The 13,128-nt window shown below is 37.0% G+C and overlaps 1 protein-coding gene across 1 annotated transcript in view; it reads left to right on the top strand.

Moving 5' to 3' along the window:
- Sf3a1 (splicing factor 3a subunit 1) overlaps positions 1 to 13,128 on the top strand; it is a 346,050-nt gene that overhangs the window by 103,218 nt on the left and 229,704 nt on the right. The window contains exon 10 of the mRNA XM_090379835.1: positions 5,877 to 5,953. Within this exon, the coding sequence (XP_090235961.1) occupies positions 5,877 to 5,953 (77 nt within the window). The remainder of the gene's footprint in view (positions 1 to 5,876; positions 5,954 to 13,128) is intronic.

Genomic DNA, 13,128 nt, shown 5'->3' with positions numbered 1-13,128 from the left:
AATACTTTCTTCTCTCAGTATTTTTAACTGGAAGCCTTTGGGCTTCCATTTAAAAGGCTGCATAAAATTATGTTCATATTAAGACATTTACCGACTGATCTAAACTTCTTAAATGGTAATAGAAAATTTGGTTTTAAGTTGTAAATTTTGCAAGGAGGAGATGCAGTATACTTAACTTGCTCTGCAAATATAATAGTTTCCATTTTATGAATCTAACCACTTTCTAATGAACAGCAACCATCAAAGATCCATGAAAATTTTTCGTTATTTTCTTGACATAGACAATACTGTTTGTCTCCAGAGATCATATGGTGCAGACATGAGAAACCACTGGAGGCACCTTCCCCCTAACACTATGCACAATATAATTTACTGTGTTTATTATCAGATGTATCAAAAAAAAAAAAAAAAAAAATATATATATATATATATATATATATATATATATTTCCCCCCCCCCCCCCCCGTTTTGCTTGGTTTTCAAAATTGAAATATGGTTTATTTTTTATTTTAATTTTTATCATGTTTTTAGTATGAATTGTTATAGTTTATTTGCATTATCTTTAGGATTTTCAGTTAGTTATGCTCAACAGTGAAATTTACCTCTTGTATTTTTATTTCGTGGAGTTGTTTTGTGTTTTATAAGATGTGTACCATATTTAAGCATGTATTTCTATTTCGTTTATCTCTTGGTTGAATGTAGCATCCATATTTTGTTCTCTTTCTACATTGATAGATATGTGGATTGCACACAGTAGTTATTGTGGTTCTTCCAAACTTTCTTTTGTGTTATTATCTATTTTAGAGTGGATTCCAGTATTGATTTTTGAGATTTGTGCATGGCTGTAGAGTCCTTGCATTATTTCGGGCTGCAGATTGGTCTGTCTTTGTAGGATCCTATGCTGATGTTTGCTCTTATTGATTAATTTAATTCTCTTTTGCATTGTTTAGTTTCTTTATGTTTATTTAATTATAACTTGGTTTTAAGTAGTGATGTTTCTTTTTTGACTGTTTTTACACATTGATGGCACTACTCTTGTCTGCATGTGGCAGGACTGGAACCCAGTTGAAGTGATGTCACTCAGGACTAAGAGGAATTGTGAATCAGAAAGTAATGGTATAATCTTAGATGATATGCACTTTGTGTCTGAAGCTAAATGGATAAGAATTAGCTCATCTCGGTTTGTTGTACTTTTCTTCTTGGTAATTAAACTAGCCACCTCATTTATTCTTTAAAATGTGTAATTCTTCCTTAAATTTATTCAAGCTATCCACTTCCTTGCAGCCATTGCAAGATGATCTAATTGAGGTGTATAAGGCCTTGAATAGATTGAGCAAACTCGATGCTAATGGGATTCTTCCTCTTGCTCAGATTACTCACCTTGAGGGGACATAAATTCAAATTGAGAATAGACAATTGTAGAATAGATGTGTGGAAATTTGCCTTTAGCCAGTTGGTGGTTGATAGTTGGAACAAACTTCCATCTGTTGTAGTGGAGGTCAGCAACTTAAATTAGTTCAAGGCAGAACTAGACAAACATTTGTAGTGAATGGATGGGTGAAATGGGAAGGGGTTTTTTTTTGGCTGATGCTATATAAGCTTGCTTTCTTGCATCATATGCCCTGCTAATGCTTATTTCAACATAAGCATTAGGTTTTTTGCACATCTCTCCTGCAACCATACTTTTTTTAATTTAAGTTTATGTTCCATTGTGTATGTTGTCCAAGAAATAGTTAGGATGCCATCAGCATTTAGTTTACTCAAACTATTTAAAACCTTAAACACTACAATCAGGTTTCCTCACAAGTGCCTAGTTTCCAAGCACTGCACTTTGCAGAACTGAAATCATTCAGAGTAAGAGTATGCTTTCATGTCTTTTACTGGTAGATATAAACTAGTCTGCATTCAACTCACAATGGAGGTTAGCCAAGGCATATAATGAGAAGTCTCTGGTAAAGAATGCCAAGAAAAGCAGCAAAGACTTCTTTACTTATATTAACTGTAGAAGGGAGGGATTGAATCACATTTGTTTACTTGATGTCAATGGTTTAACTGTTGATAATTCTGCTGAGGTTGCTGACAGGCTGAATAGGTATTTTGCATCTCCATTCACACATGAGGAATGCCAGTAGTTTATCAAACTAACAGGGAGCTAAATGATTTTGTGACACCTAAGAGGAAAGTGGAAGAGGTTGAGTTGCGGAATTTATTGAAACGATTTTTTTGAACTTAGAATTGAAATAGAACTATTTATGAATGAAAAATTGAAACCAGTTCCAGAACTGTCAGATCTCAAATGGTTGTGGAACCTTGCCTTTTTAATAGATATATGTGAGCACCTGAATTTTTTTAATATGAAACTACAAGGACGAGACAGACTTTTCAATGAATTGTATTATAATGTAAAAGCATTTGAAACAAAACTGGAGTTATTTAAAAGCAAACTACTTCGGATTAATTTTTTACATTGAAAATTTTGTTCAAAACATTAGTTTGTTGCAGGAAAATTTTGTGGCTAGATTTTCTGATTTTAAACATAATTTAAAGGTGCTTGAACTTTTTCAAAATCCATTTGACGTACCCATCAATGATGATGATGAGAATTTACATTTAGAGTTGGTAGATCTTCAGTCTAATGATGCACTGAGGACAATATTTAAAAATGAAAATCTAATTCAGTTTTATTCAACATTATCTGAGTCAGATTATCCAAAAATTAAAAAAATTTTGCAAGAAAGGCTACATCAGTTTTTGGAAGTACATGTATATGTGAGCAGACCTTTTCAAAAATGAAATATGTAAAATCAAAAATACAATCATGTCTAACTGACTGGCATTTATATGACTTTTTTAAGAATTGGAACTGGTACTTTAAAACCAGATATTACAAAACTTAGTCGCACTCTACAACCACATTCATCGCGTTAATTATAATTTTGTTGTATTACTAACTGTATTTTTGTGATTAGTACAATAAATAAGTAATAATTAAAATTTGATATAAACAAATGTATATTTTATATTATATATCCATCGATTTATTTTAGAATCTTGTAGATATAGGTAGGTGTAAAATTTGTTTCTCTGCATAACATTACAGTTATGCAAAGAATGTAGTTTTCAGCAATTGGGAATTTTCTGTGGACCACCAAGTTTGTGGACCCTTGCCTTAACTAATGAGCTTTAAAAGCTGCTATCGCACTTTTGCTTTTGTTCATATGCTGAAGGAGAGAGGGGAATTGGAGGTAGAAATAGGACTTTGATGTTTTCAGAAAGCTTAGCAATGGTCCAAGGGTAGCTTGGCACATTATCCAAGAGGAGAATCTTGAAATATAATTTTTTTGCTTGCAGTAATTTTTAAAAACACCTTCAAAAATATCAACAATAAGGTTAGGAAAAATTGCTCTCATCCAACCTCTTGCTTAACCTAAAGTAGACACCTAGGTAGACTTAAGATATCCTTTAAAGGCCTGCTGGTTGGTAGAGTGGCACAACATCACAGTCATAAGATCCTTTGCAGCCTTAAAGCCTGGAGCTCGTGTATCGTGCTTAGAAATGTAGGTTCTTGATGGCTTTTGCTTCCAGTATGAACCTGTTTCATCAAAATTAAAAATTTGATCTAAGGTGTTGCCTTCTTCCTCAATCAATTTTAATTTTTTCACTATGGGGAATTGACTTCTCAGCTTCCTCATTTGCACTGGCAGCTTCGTTACATAACTTTATGTTGTGGAAAGCATATTGGTTCTTAAAACCAGCAAACAAGCCACTACTAGCACTAAAGGAAAGCAGATTTGCAAAATTTTCAGCTTTTTTTTTAAGGTCTTCATAAATTGATGAGGTTTTCAAAATTTCAATATGTTATTATTTGAAATAACTTAAAATAGTGTTTAAATATGTAATATGCCTATGCATATTACATATTTAAACTGTTCAGATGGTAACACTGAGTTTAATAGTGATAAATCTGTCAGTTGATTGCCAGCAGCATTAATCGTTGTTACTAGCAGCACATGTATCATGAGAAATGGCTGTTTGCTTATAATTCTATAGTTTGCTGTCTAGTGGTAAAATTTGCATACCAAATTGCTAAAACCAAAATCAACAATGTTCATGGTTATATTTTTGAATCATATATTATTATATTCATTATACAGGGTGAGCATAAAGTCTTTCCCTGATTAAGAAAAATTATAACTTAAAACTTTGCTGGATAGAAACTTGCACATTGTGTCATAACGAAGGCCAATGCTTAGAGTTTTTTTGCACTGTACAATTGCACAATCTGTGGATGATCTAGGTAGTGTTGCAATCGCCAGTATCAAAATGGTGTCGCTGAAGGAGAAAGTTCAATGTGTTTTGTGGTTTCATGAAACAAAATCGCCAGTTACAGTTCATCGAAACTTTAGAAAAGAATATAGGTGAGATCTGCCAGATGTTAAAAACATCAGAGGTTGGTATGCAAAGTTTAAAGAGACTGGCAGTGTTGGGGACCTTAAACGAATTGGTAGGCCTAGTGTGAGTGAAGAGACTGTTGATGCTGTGCGTGATGCTTTTCAACGCAATACTCAGAAGTCAACTCGTGCATCAAGAGTACTTGGCATACCTCAGAGGACAGTGGTTAAAATTTTGCACAAACAGTTTCGTTTGTGTGCATATAAAGTGCAAATTGTTCAAGCCTTGGAGCAAGATGATTGTCCCCGACGTGCTACTTTTGCTACAGAAATTCTGCAGTGAGTTGATGAAAACAATGATTACCTTAAGCATGTTTCTTTTTCTGATGAGGCTACCTTCCACACCTCGGGGAAGGCAAATCAACACAATGTCAGTATTTGGGGGTCAGAGAACTCACATGTTGTTTTTGAGAAAGAGAGGGATAGCCCTAAAGTCAACGTTTGGTGCGGCCTAATGCACAACAAGGTTATTGGACCATTTTTTTTTGCGGAGCCCACCATTTCAGTGAACGTTTCCTTCGACATGTTGGAGCAATACGTTGCACCTCAGAAGAGTTTCAGCCATGGGTAATTTTCCATCAAGGTGGTTAGGTGCCTCCATAGCCTGGTGGGCAGGAGCACACGCTTCTTGATTAGACCAGGATTCGAGCCCAAGACCACCAAATACGGAGGATGCGGAAAGGTCAGGGAATGATCACTGCATATCCCCAGAGCAATATGGGCTTAGTTGCTAATGCTCCTAAAAACCAAATAACAAACAAAACCCTCAAGATGGTGCACCGACACACTGGAGTTTAGTTGTTCATTAGTTCCTGGATGCTATGTTTCCTAACCGATGGATTGGGAAGGATGGTCCAACACCATGGCCAGCTCGTTCACCGATTATTACCCCTCTTGACTTTTTTTTTATGGGGATATATTAAGGACAAAGTGTATTCGACTCCAGTTCGTGATACTGAAATTTTAAAGGCAAGGATAACGGATGCTTTTGTGACGGTTACTGAAGAGATGATGGAGAAAACATGGAGAGAAATCAAGTATCGACTAGATGTTCTCCAGGCAACAAACGGAGCACATGTAGAAGTGTACTGAAGAGATAAAAAAAAAACTGATTTGAGGTAAAATTGCTGAACTATTATTACACAAGAACTATGCTGTTTGTTCCCAGCATAGTTCTTGTGTAATAAATGTTTGAAATCAGGGAAAGACTTTATGCTCACCCTGTATGTATTATTATTATATTATTATATAATTTGTCCATTGACCCCCCCCCCAACACACCTGTTTGACCCATCTTTCAAGACAATTGACTCCCAGGGGATCAATATTGAGTGTGTTGGGAATCCCTGATTTAGAATAACTGTATTTAGATAATTTAAGAATTAAATGAATGTTTAACAATATATTTCTGATTGTTTTTTAAGGATTATTTCCTCCACCTACAACCCCTGATGAAGTTGGCAGCAGAGTATTGGCGCAGCAGAGATTTGAAGAACAAGGGGTAGGAATTTTGATTATATTATTTCTTATAATGTTTGTGTCTAAAAGCATACAAATTTAATTTTTTACATTGTTTTTTTGTTTATTTTTACTATTTGCCATCAGTGGTCAAAACAGGTTAAATGTTTTAAGTGTCAAATGCACTATTACCATAGTTTTTTTAATTATAGTGTACTTTACCACCATCCAAACAAACACAGACCCCTCTAGGATCACAGAGGAAATTAACAGTGTCCTCCTCGCACTAACAGGCTACCTTAAACAATTTGGCCTTAACATTAACCCTGCGAAGTCTAAGTGCATGCTCTACTCCCAAAAGAAAGAAACAATGATCATCTCACCCAACATCAGTGGAGTTTCCATCCCGACTGTTCTATATCATCTAGATTTGGGGGTTGTCTTTGACGAAAAAATTAAATTCAACAAGCACATTGACGAACTTAGTCATGGGGCGCACCTGAAATTGAGAACGAAACAATACCTGCATTACGTCTCAGACAGGGTTACAGCAACAAAATGTCAGGACCATTATATACTCCTCACTACTTTATGCAGCTGAAATCTGGGCGTCAGCAGCACCTATGATCAAGAAACCCATCTGGGCAGCAGAATATTAGTTTCTCAAATGGCTAACCTACAAGCACATGTTACCACCCCATGTTCATACAACTGAAATGGCCCTGTGAATCCCTAGGCTGCCCTCTCTCATTGACGAAAAAAGACTGATAATCACAGTAAAGATGCTGACCGGTCTGATCTCCTTCTCCATTCTGGGATCTCTGTGGCTGGAGGATTTCACCTGCCCAGCTCAGAGCATCCCCAACTATTTGCCCTCTTCATTCACGCCTCCACCTATCAAATAATTTCCTACCACACCAGATGCTCGGACAAATCCAGTACATTGCCTCCAACCTTAAGAAATTTGCCATCAACTGACAATATAGACATGGGATACTTGGCCCAACAACCTCCATGGACCTCAAACTGTCAGCTGCATCTGCCAATCGCCAAACCCCTTAACTAATATGGGGAATGGCGACCACAGGGGACATAGCACCACCATCTCTTGACAAAGAGTTGCAACCCATTTGCAACTGTCTAGACCAGGCCTGGGCAAACATTTTGGCTGAAGGGCCACATTAGGAATTCAAAAAGAAGGCGGGCCACACGTAAAATACTATTTTTAGATATATATTATTTGTTATCATGAAGAAATATAACATAAAAAAATTATTCTCTAACAACCAAGAATTTAATGAGATGAATGGAACTGTTTTACATCTTTTAACATTTTTTTAATTTCAGGTGTTAATTTTGTAGTTGAGATTCTTAAAACTGCTTGTAAATGTTCATCAGTGATGCTTGATTGTAAAGAACTTTTATTTAGATTCATGATGGCAAATGTTTGTTCACATATGTAGGTTGATCCAAAAATAACCAACATTTTTTGAGCAAAATCTTTAAGTTCGTCAGATTTTTTCCGAATTAAGAGTATTGTAAAATTTACAGATTTCCTCATGACAGTGCAATTCCCTTAAATCGGTATCACACTGCAGATTTATAATCTGAAGTTGTAATTCACTCGGTGCACTATCAGTTTCTATTGAAAATGGGTCGCGCACTATTGCCAAACTTGTCTAAATTTTTTGGAAGTTGCCAAATCTTCGTGAAAAGTCGTCCATTCAGCGCGCTGATAATTTCACAATATTTTTCAAATTTATTTTCTGGAATCTTCAGCAACTTCATGGTTGGAAAGTGGTCTACCTTGTTAATCAATAAATGTCGAAGGAACAACTTGGAGTTTTAATTGAAATCCATTCAAACTTTTTACCATATCATGGGCGTATAAATTTTTCCCTTGTAACACAGTGTTGAAAGTATTTAAGTGTGTTACGATGTCCATGGTAAACGCAAAATCACAAATCCAGTTATTATCAGTTAATTCGGGAAAGTCCATAATATTTTTCAGTTTTAAAAATAGAATGATGTCATCTTTAAGATCCCATACTCGTCAAACTCGTCAAAGAACTTTTCCTAAGCTAACCCATCAAATTTGGCTATGATAAGGAATATCTGTGTATTCAGATTCAATATCTTGAAGAAAATTAACGAATTGTCTGTTTCAGGCTCCTCGATCGTATTAAATTTACTAGTTTAATAATACAAGATGTGACATTTTCAACTTTTAACACATTTTTACTTAATACTTGTTGATGTATAATACAATAAATTGTAATTAAATTATAATCAGGATAATTTTCACAAATTTTATCCTGAATTTTCTTTAACACTCCAACATTTTTACCTGTCAAACTTGGTGCTCCGTCAGTTGTTACGCTTACCATTTTGTTCCATTGTAAATTATATCTTGTTAAGCATTTTTCAACTTTTTCAAATATATCAGCCCATTGTTTGGTCTTTAAGAGATTCTATTGAAAGAAGCTCCTCAATAATTTCAAAATTAGAGGTACATCCACGTATCAAAATTTAATAACTGTGCAGTATTCTTTTGTTCGTTACTTTCGTCCAGAGCTATCGAGTACCATGTTATGGATTCTAATACTGATAATAATTGCTCATTCAAATTTGTATTGATACATTCAATTCTTCTTACTACGGTTCGCCGAGATAAACTTATATTCTCAAATTTGTGTTTAATGTCAGGAGATGTAATTCAACAAGCATCAGTCATACATTCTTTAATATAGTCTCCATCAGAAAAAGGCTCGTTACTTTTTGCAATTATATGAGAAATAACAAAACTTGCCTCTACAGTAGTTTCTTGTTCCTTAGTTAACCGCGTAAACACATTTTGTTGTCTAAATAAATTTTGAATCAATCCATCAACAGTTTTCTTTCTTGCTTCCGGAGTTAAATTGGCACCATATTCGGAATGTTTAGTATAAGGTATGTTCGTGTCAGACGGCACCTGGGATTTCTCCCATCTCTGCGTATGTTCGCTGTATCGAGGACAGTACACTGTCAAGCGAGAGACTTGAAAGTGTGCGGGTCATGTCTGTGCAGTGTGATCTGTTGTGCCCATTGTTTGTCCGGCTTATTGGCCGCCTGGCCCCTGGTGGGGCCCGACGTTGCCCATACCTTGCCACGTGGAGGCTAGCCGGGTTCCAGCATCATGACGAGTTGCTCCGGCAGGTCCTGACACCTAGTTTCCTGGGATTTCAGTGGCTAGGACCTAAAAAATAAATAAATTAATAAAAATAAATAATAATAAATAAAAAAAAAAAATAAATAATAATGATAAAAGTAAAAAAAAATAATAATAAAATAAAAATAAAAAATAATAATGATAAAAGTAAAAAATAAATAAATAAATAAATAAAATAATAATAATAAAAAAAAAAATATATATATATATATATACAGGCATACCTCGAATAACGAATAGGATGCGTTCCACGAAATTACTTCGTTAAGCGAAACTTCGTTTTCAGAGGTAAAATACTATGGCCAGAATAGGGATACGTTCCTACGTAAAGAAAATTAAAAGCTTTTTTTCGAACAAAGTTTTATTAAATAAACAGTCAACTTACATACAAAGTGAAATCACATTTTAAAATATGAGTCTAAAGTTGATTACTTATGCTTTTTTCTCTTTCATTTAACAATTGCCTATACGGAGTTATTGCATTTAACACTGATCGCTTAACAATAACACTTCTTCCTAAATCAGGATCATTTTCACTAAAAAAATTTAAAACATTTTCAATGTCATTTAAGCACCTTTTTAAATCTTTGGTTGTTAACACTTTTTGGGCAGGAACTTCTTTAACTTCGTCTTCATTATCTTTGTCTTTGTTGCTAACAAGGTTTTCTAAATCTTCCACTGAAAAACCATCATCTTCTGCATTCAATAAATTTCTAACATCCTCTTCATCGACATTTTCGAAACCTATTGATTGAGCCATCTGGATAACTTCATTTCTAATTTCTTGGATGTTATTTTCTTCTTCTAGTACAACTTCTGGCCATATTTTGCGTTAAACTCCATTTAAGCATTTCTTAGCGACTTCTTTCCAAGAACTATCAATGTTTTCAATTGCGTTTTTAATGGTGTAGTTTTTCCAAAAAGTTTTAACTGTCATTTCCTCTTTATCCTCTAGTTCAGTTAAATTACTTAATGTTCGACGCAGATAATAAGCTTTAAATGATGCTATTACTCCCTGATCCAATGATTGAATCAGGGAAGTTGTGTTTGCTGGAAGAAACACAACTTTGACAGGAATGCATGTGTCCAACGTGTTAAGATCAGTAGGATGTCCCGGAGCATTGTCTAACAACAAAAGAGCTTTTTCTTCAAAGTTGTTTTTTTGACAATACCGTTTTACTCCAGGACAAAAGTGGTTAACAAACCAATCAGTAAATAACTCCTTGGTAACCCACGCTTTTCTATTTGCTTTCCATATTACAGGTAAATTCATTTTTATGTTACCTTTTAACGCCCTCGGATTTTCTGAATGGTAAACTAATAACAATTTTAATTTATAATCGCCAGAGGCATTTGATCCAAAGAATAACGTTAAACGGTCTTTGGCTGCTTTGAACCCAGCAGCTGATTTTTCTTCAATAGAAATGAAGCTTTTTGTTGGTAGCCGTTTCCAGAACAAACCGCTTTCGTCAACACTGAACACCAAATTTGGTGGAAAATTTTCACGTTCAATTATTTCCTTTAGTTTTTCTGGAAACTTATTTGCAGCTTCTCCTGTTAATTTTACACTATGAATCCTGGCCCGTTTTTTTTAAATTTCTCGAACCAACCACGAGAAGCCCAAAAGGTTTCCGTAATTTCTTCAGTTTGTTTAGATTTCAGGTGATTAAACTGGAATATTTTTTTTTGTGTTAAATGGGGCTTGAAATTGCGGACTTCGTTATATCGAAGCTTCGTTATCAGAGGTAACGTTAACCGAGGTATGCCTGTATATATATATATCTATATATATATATATATATATATATAGATAGGCGTTTGACGTTAATTCTTAAGGAGATTGCTGTTAGCAAATCGCTGGTTGGGGTTGAATGCTAGAAAATGTGTTAAAAGGCCTAATAGGTCGGGCAGAATTTTGTTGTTATTAAATTTAGACGTGTGGGCTATACGTTAGATGAAAGATAAAAGTGGGAGGAAGGGGAGGCTGAAGACTGGGGGATAGAAGTAGAAGTAAGGGGTCGATAGAGGACATGACCCCTGCTAGGCAGTATGGCATGCCCATGCCACACCAGAGGGGAGTTTGGATGGCGGGTGGGGGAGACGAAGAAGAGCTATCTCCCCCTGCCATGGATAAGGTATACAGTTAGTGGGGGAAGAGACTGAAGAGTGGGGGGAAAGGCAGAAGCATGGGGACGATAGAGAAGGCGACCCCAGGTGGTCAGTGAGGCAGGCCCATGCCTCACCAGGCGAAGAGATGGGTTGGCAGGGGAGGGAGGAAACAGAGCATGTCTCCTCTCCCTCCTGCCGGGGATAGGGAATTTAAGATGAATAGGGTAAGGGTACCCCATTCAGCTCGCCATATAGCATTTGGCAGCGGAGCTGCTGGTGGTTCTAGTCAGTTTCCAGGAGCGATTGGACCGAAGCATGATCGGTCATGGGGTGGTTCCCGTCCGTTCTGCAGTCTTTACCGTCAAAAGGTCCGGGTTTGCTTGTCGGCGTTTGTGGGGTCTTTCTTGTGACATTTCCCATCCATGTGGTGTTTGCGTCAATGTTGTTTATAGAGTCATTTCTCATTTATTCAACTTTAGGTCCACTTCAGGGTTTAGTGCCTTGATTATCAGAGACCATTGGATTCAGGCGTCTTCCACGGGATGATTTCCTTCGAGGTTTGTTCATTTCCTTATTGTGTCAGTTGTTGATTGCGATTTGCCCCGTCTTGTGAACAGGGCCAGATATTCTTCTGATATTCTGATATTCTTCCTTGGTGTCCAAGATGTGGTACTCCTGGCCGTATGGTAGATACTGTATTTTGGTGATGAATGCGCTGCGGAGATCGTCATACAGCTGGCAATCATGCATGAGGTGCTGCCAGCTCTCCAGCCCCCCACAGGTGCAGGTGGGATCTTCCTGTATTCCGAGTAGGGATAGCTTTGCATTCAGAGCTCCATGTCCTGTCAATAGGTATGTGACTTGTAGGCCCGGGGAAAACCAGGGTGGGAAGTTCGGAAAAACCCGGCCAATGTTGGGCAGAAACTTTCTGGTGATTTCGCCTTTTTGCGAGGTGGCCCATCTATCTTGCCACATCTGCAGCAGGTGAGCATGCAGCTTTTTCTTTTCCATAGTCTTGCTATTGATGATGTTGGTGGTGAATCCCAAACATGTCTGTGGGATACCCTTGTCCAGGTGGTGCGTGAGGCCCCGTCGAATGATCTCTAAGTCCAGTGGAAGGACACCAGCAAGGACTTGCAGGGCATGCGTGCTCACTGTGCTGCAAGCTCGAATAATGGTCAGAAGGATTGATCGGTGAATCGAGTCAATGATTCGTTTATTGACAACAGTTGTGGCTTTTTGATACCATTGCGCCAGATGCATACGTGACTATTGGGGTGAAGATGGTGTTATAGAAAAGACGTAGCACCCGTCTGTCTAGGCCCCAGTCTCTGCGAGTGACTCTGGCAACCAGTGCAGTGTATCGTCTGACTTTTGTATGCAAATATTTCAGGTGGTCCTGAAATGATAGATTTGGATCTAGAATCATGCCTAGGTACTTCAGCTGCTTTGAGAATATTACGTTCTTAGCGTTTTTTCACCAACCGTTTTTTCACCAACCTTTCCATGAAAGGTTGGTTCTTAGCGTTTTTTCATCAACCTTTCCATGAAAGGTTGGTGAAAAAACGCTAAGAACGTAATATGAATATACCCAACCTCAGAGGCCTATTTGAGGTGCTTTGAGAATTTAATTGTTTTCTGGTCAATCTTGATTTGTGGAGGCCGCCTGAGGTTGAGGCACCCCTTGAGCAGAATGGAGTTTGTCTTTGCAGGGGATATTCTAAGTTAATTTTTCTTTGCCCATTCCTGAAGGGTGGACAGAGCCCGGTTTGCCAGTGTCTCCAGTTGTGTCCTTGAGTCCGCTGACACTGTCAGTAAGAGGTCATCAGCAAAGGCCTGCGATTTTACATCGTCAAGGTCTATAGCTAGGAAGGAGTCCATTACTATGTACCACAGTAGTG

Source organism: Mastigoproctus giganteus, chromosome 8 (genome assembly GCF_048544385.1).
Source record: "Mastigoproctus giganteus isolate SK-2022 chromosome 8, ASM4854438v1, whole genome shotgun sequence".
In the NCBI taxonomy this organism is placed as follows: Eukaryota; Metazoa; Arthropoda; class Arachnida; order Uropygi; family Thelyphonidae; genus Mastigoproctus; species Mastigoproctus giganteus.
The sequence above is the reverse complement of the archived record's forward strand: the minus strand, read 5'-3'. Positions and strand labels throughout refer to the sequence as shown.